Source organism: Bidens hawaiensis, unplaced genomic scaffold (genome assembly GCF_021521415.1).
Source record: "Bidens hawaiensis isolate Kalapana, Puna unplaced genomic scaffold, B.hawaiensis_p1.1 tig00004101_1, whole genome shotgun sequence".
Taxonomy (NCBI): Eukaryota; Viridiplantae; Streptophyta; class Magnoliopsida; order Asterales; family Asteraceae; genus Bidens; species Bidens hawaiensis.
This window is the reverse complement of record NW_027491241.1, coordinates 1493835-1499461: the sequence shown is the minus strand read 5'-3', so window position 1 is coordinate 1499461 and position 5627 is coordinate 1493835. Positions and strand designations below refer to the sequence as shown.

General features: G+C 32.3%; 1 protein-coding gene across 1 annotated transcript; it reads left to right on the top strand.

The window, feature by feature from the left end:
• Positions 1 to 2310: 2310 nt before the first annotated feature.
• Positions 2311 to 5269, top strand: LOC143625333 (uncharacterized). Its single transcript, XM_077095695.1, has 7 exons — positions 2311 to 2367; positions 2450 to 2525; positions 2604 to 2649; positions 2761 to 2859; positions 3371 to 3439; positions 4071 to 4416; positions 5072 to 5269. The coding sequence occupies exons 1-7, from the start codon at positions 2352 to 2354 to the stop codon at positions 5239 to 5241; spliced, it is 822 nt and encodes a 273-aa protein (XP_076951810.1). The 5' UTR covers positions 2311 to 2351; the 3' UTR covers positions 5242 to 5269.
• The last annotated feature ends 358 nt before the right edge of the window (positions 5270 to 5627 follow it).

Genomic DNA, 5627 nt, shown 5'->3' with positions numbered 1-5627 from the left:
TTGACCATTTTCTCCTTACATAAAATCTTGTAAGACCCACAAGACCCAAAACAATTAGACCTGATTATTTACAAAAGAGTTAGATCTGGTATCCTTGACCTGTTTGCACACCCTTATCCCTATAAGACGATTTTTGTCAAACGTAAACACACACTCATACTCAAAGGGCCAAAAGTGTCCACCATATAATTCAAAAAAAACAACAAAAGAAAACAAAACAAAAATAGTTATTATTAAACAAAAGCCTATACATACAAAAACACACCAAATATACACAACCACCAAAACAGCCACCATGGGTAAGGTAACAACCACCACCACCACCGGCAACGGCGGAGCCACGGCGGCGAAGAAGAAGAAAGGCCGGCCATCTCTTCTCGATCTCCAAAAACGCTCCTTACAACAACAACAACAAATTCAACGAAGATCCAATCGACGAAACCGTAACCCTAATTCCACATCCGCCGACGAGTATTACGATGATGACGACGATGAACGGAAACAGAAGAAAGTGAAGCTGGTTGTGCGTTTGCCTCAATCGGATCATCAATTGAATCATTCGTCGGGTTTAATTAGATCGGGGTCGGGTAATTCGGCGTCCGCTGGGTCCGATTCGAATGCGAAATCCGGATCTGGGAATGGTAATGTTGCCGTTGATCATCAGGTAAGTTAATTTGGTTATTTTAGGGTTTTTTAAAATTAGGGTTTTTTTGGTTTTGGGGATTTGTTGTTGAGTTTATTAAATTAATTGTTGGTGGTTTGAATTAGTGGAATTAGAGGGAAAAAGTGTGTGAAAATATTGATTTTTTTAAAATAATAGGAAAATATATTTATATATGAAATATTAGTTTGTTGTGAATTAATTGTTGATAGTTTTAAGTTAGTGGAATTAGAGGGAAAAAGTGTGTAAATAATATTGATTTTTTTTTTGTAAAATAGCAAAATTTAGGGTTTTTGAATTTCTGTGTTTTATTTATTGTTTTGTGAAATTAATTGTTGGTAGTGAAATTAGAGGGGAAAAAGTGTGTATAAAAATATTGGAGAGTTTAAAAATAGAAAATTTAGGGGAAAGAAAGTATCTTTATATTGAAAATTAGGGTTTTTGAATTTTTGTGTTTTATTTATTATTTTGTGAAATTAATTGTTGGTAGTTTAAAATAGTGAGATTAGAGGGGAAAAAGTGTGTATAAAAATATTGGAGAGTTTAAAAATAGAAAATATAGGGGAAAGGAAGTATCTTTAATTTTAAAATTAGGGTTTTGAATTTTTTTTTTGTGTGTGTTTTTTATTTATTTATTTTTTTTATTTTGGGGTTTTGTTGTGGAATTAATTATTGGTAGTTTAAAATAGTGGAATTTGAGGGAAAAGGTGTGTAGAAAATAAATAATGGAGATTTTAAAAATAGCAAATTTTATGGGAAAGGAAATGTCTTTATAATTGAAATATTATTTGGATTTTCGCGGGAAATCCAACTGCTTTTTAGTTTGTTGTTCCAGATTGGATTGGAAGTGGAGGTACGTGTGTTTGACCTGGTCCAGTTTTGTTTTTAGTGGATGCATCCATAACTACAAAACCTGTAAATAGATAAAACTGTCTGTATGTATAAAATATGACATACATGTATTATTATGCTTTTTTTATATTATTTGCATTGCTAAATATATTTACATGTTTTGTAAACTATGGAAGGCTTTACTTTATTAGTCTTTGTTGATTGTTGATTTATTGTTGTTTGTTAATGTATATGACTTTATCATATGTAAGTGTATATATGAGGGTGCATACTCTGACTTAAAGGAACATTCTCCACCATTATGTCTATGTGGAAAAGTTCAGTTTTGTCTTTTCTAGTTTCTATAATAATAATAATTGTTATTCTTTCAATTCATCTGTGCTTGCCATCTGGGTTGATTTGATTAATATTATTGTATTTGTATTAGTATTACTAACTCTGCTTAATGAATCTTTTATGTGTGTTCTGTTATGTAATTTGGGCTTCTTTATTCTAACTTATGGTTATTGATTTATATTTATCTGCATATATTTACCTGTTTTGAAAACTCTTAAAGCTTTTACTTTTGTTAATCTTTGTTGATCTGTAATCTGTTATTATATATGAATATGTATATGATGTATGAGTGGGTATATTCTGACTTTCTGATTTTTGTATTAATAATAATAATTGTTATTCTCTGTTATTCTTTCACTTCACTTGTACTTGCCACTTGGGTTGGTTTATCTTCTGATATTTGATTAGTAACTGTGGTAAAAGAATCTTTTTTATGTGATTCTTTGTTGTAACTTTATGGTTTATTGATTTATGTTTGTAGGGTGAAAAGATCTTGAAAGCAATGGACACTCTACAAGGTATTAATCGTAAACCTTTTTCTTATATTCTCGAATAATTTTATGTTTTGTTTGTAAATGTTTGATTTCAATTTATGTGCAGGGTCACCATTGTCGGGACCCACAACACCCTTACCAGACAAAAAGTTGTTGGTGTTTATTCTTGATAGACTTCAAAAGTGAGTCTTTTTTATTTTTGGGAATAATTCACAAGTTATTTCTTGTAATGTTACTTGATTATTTAAGCTGTTTTACAGGAAAGACACTCATGCGGTTTTCTCTGAACCCGTTGACCCGGATGAGGTGCTTTGATATTTAACTTTGCAAGTGTTATTCATTGATATTGTTTTTAGATCTTTTACTGATGTGAAGAGGTTTGTTTGTTTGTTTGTTTGTTTGTTTGTTTGTATGCAGCTTCCTGATTACCATGAAATTATTAAGCACCCTATGGATTTTGGTACTGTTAGGAGCAAACTTGATGGTGGACTTTATGCAAATTTGGAAGAATTAGAGGTTTGTGTTGGTCTAATAATTTAAAGTTGCATGAAACCGGAGAAACCAAATCGAAATAACGGAACCCAAACAAAAATCGACAGTTTGGTTTTATGTTTTTGTATAAACCAAACTTTCGGTTCGGTTTCAGTTTTGCATGTAGTTAACGGAATTTGTGGATATTTATTTTTCAATTTGAGATTTAAGTAATAATATAAGAATTTAATAAATATTGTAACTCAAATCTTTTAACACAATTGCATAATAATCAATTTGCTATTAACTAACAAAAAGATTTAGGCCCAAATTCGTCATTTTAGATCAACTTTATTTTTGGCTCAAAAGTTTCAAGCCCAAATGGAAAAACCAAACCGAACCCCAACCATAAACTGAAACCAAACGGTTTTCAAAAGCTCAAAAACCAAAATTTCGGTTTTTGGTTCGGTTTGAGCCCAAACCGATCCATGCACACCCCTAAGTGTTCATATTTTATGATTTTTTCTTGCATATAATCATAGATTTTGATTTGCAGTCGGATGTGTATTTGATTTGCTCCAACGCAATGCAGTATAATTCATCTGACACTGTGTACTTCCGGCAGGTAGGGTTTACTTTGCTTACATGCTAATACTTTATAATAATTCATACATGTAGGCTTGTAAACTAACCGAACGAAGACAAACAAAGCATGCTCATGTTTGTTCGTTTAAGTTTAACCAGACAGACGATCATGCACAAACAATTAAACGAACAAGGTTTTCTTGTTAATGTTCGTTTGTTAAGAGAATGAACATGTTTGCGTTCATCTGTTTCATTTGTTAACTATTTAAACTAATAGTTCATGAATGTAAACGAACGAACGGGCATAACTGAGCTAAATCCAATTAGAAGTAAATATGAATAAGAATGTGCTGGGCCCAAAATTTATTTGAACTAAATCATAATGTGTCTAAAATTTAAACGAATATATGTATGAACATAAACAAATGAATTTAAACAAATGTAAACTAGCGAACATAAATGAACGAACGAGCATGCTTTTATGTTGGCTCATTTAACTAAATGAACAAAACTTTTTGTTCATGTTTGTTCATTTATTAAATACACGAGCTTAAACAAGCTTCTCGCCAACAGTTCACGAACAGTTGACCGAACGTTCGGATCATTTCCAAGCCTACAGTCAAACACATATATTTTTTCTTAAACTTAGTTTCTTATATTTATTTTATTAGGCTCGGGCTATACAAGAGTTGGCAAAAAGGGATTTTGAAAATCTGAGGCTAGAAGGTGAAGACGGTGAATTACAACCGAAAGTAGTGAGAAGAGGGAGGCCACCTGGCAAGCAGGTAAAGAAGATACCTGGCAGCCCTCCATTGGACCGTGTTGGTCCTGAGTCTACCTCAGGTGCCACCCTGGCAACCATTGAAGACAATACAAACGAGTCCACGCCCTACAATTTAAGAAAAGCACCACCCATGCTTTATAGATATCAAGCTGACGGTTCACTCGGTTCACATCGTTCTCGCAATGGTGAACATTATTCAGAGTTGTTGACAGATTGGAATGAAGAGTTTCCAGGTATCTGTTTTAAAGTTTATGGTCGTTTATTTAATAAACGAAAGAACATGAACAAAAAACTTTGTTCATACCTTGCTCATTTAGTTAAACGAACGAACAAGACCACATCTCTCGTCCGTTCATTTATGTTTGTTAGTTACGTTTGTTTAAGTTTGTTGATTCGTTAAAATATGAATTTTAACTTTTTAGGCCCAACACGATGTTGTTCACATTTACTTTTAAACGGTTTGAGCTAAAATATGTTCATTCGTTTACGTTCATGAACCGTTTGTTTGTACTGTCAACAAACAAGCATAGGCGAACTCGTACATATTCAACTTTTTAACGAACGAACAAGAACAAAAATTTGTCTAATTGTTCGAGTTCGATCGTGTGTTCGGTTTAAAAATAAATGAACGAATACGAAAGTTCTTTGTTCGTGATTGTTCGATTCATTTATAGGCATGATTTTGAAGTTTTTTAGTATTATTCAAATCCCTAAAATGTCTGTCAGTAAAAGATATTGATACAAACCAGATCATGAAAAACATTGGAAATTTCCTTGTGTAACTTTAAATGTTTCAAAGCAAGTTGAATTATTAACAACAAAAAGTATGTTGTCTCATGCTATGCTTTCAACTTTTCATGTTTTTTATTATTTATTCTTAATCTCCAGAACGTATTCGGAGAGCCGACATGAAGTATGGGAATAAAAATCTTATTATTGACGAGACGAGGCGTGACACTTACAAACAATTTCATCCTTCAGCTTATTCTTGCGAGTCTCCTCTTTTGTCCAACTTTGGTGGCGAAAGGAAGCAGTTAATGGCGGTACGTTTCTCATAAACAAATTAAATTATTATTTCAAGTTATATTTTTTACGACATGGACAAAAAAGTAATAACGGGTTGGGCCTGATCAAACCGTCTAGACTCTAGACATGTATCAAAAGGTACCTACCCGTTTTGATTAAACTCTAATTCATAAAAACTTCAATGCATACGTATTATACCATTAAGAAATATGTTTCAGATATTTTAGACCAATATAAGTCCTTAATCTAAACATTTCAGAGGATGCATACGATAATATATACAATCGATAAAATCCGCTAATAAAGTACACTTGCTATATATTGCAATTAGGTATAAAGTGCAACTTTGGTTTAATGGATTGTATGGACCTTCGTTACAAGGTCACCAAGAAAATTGTTACCATGCAAATCATAACTT

What these genes read in the sequence shown, in the direction of transcription:
- LOC143625333 (XM_077095695.1), top strand. An exon ending in AACCCGTTGACCCGGATGAG is followed by an intron (nt 2,650 to 2,760) that starts GTGCTTTGATAT and finishes GTTTGTATGCAG; the next exon opens with CTTCCTGATTACCATGAAAT. An exon ending in ACACTGTGTACTTCCGGCAG is followed by an intron (nt 3,440 to 4,070) that starts GTAGGGTTTACT and finishes TTATTTTATTAG; the next exon opens with GCTCGGGCTATACAAGAGTT.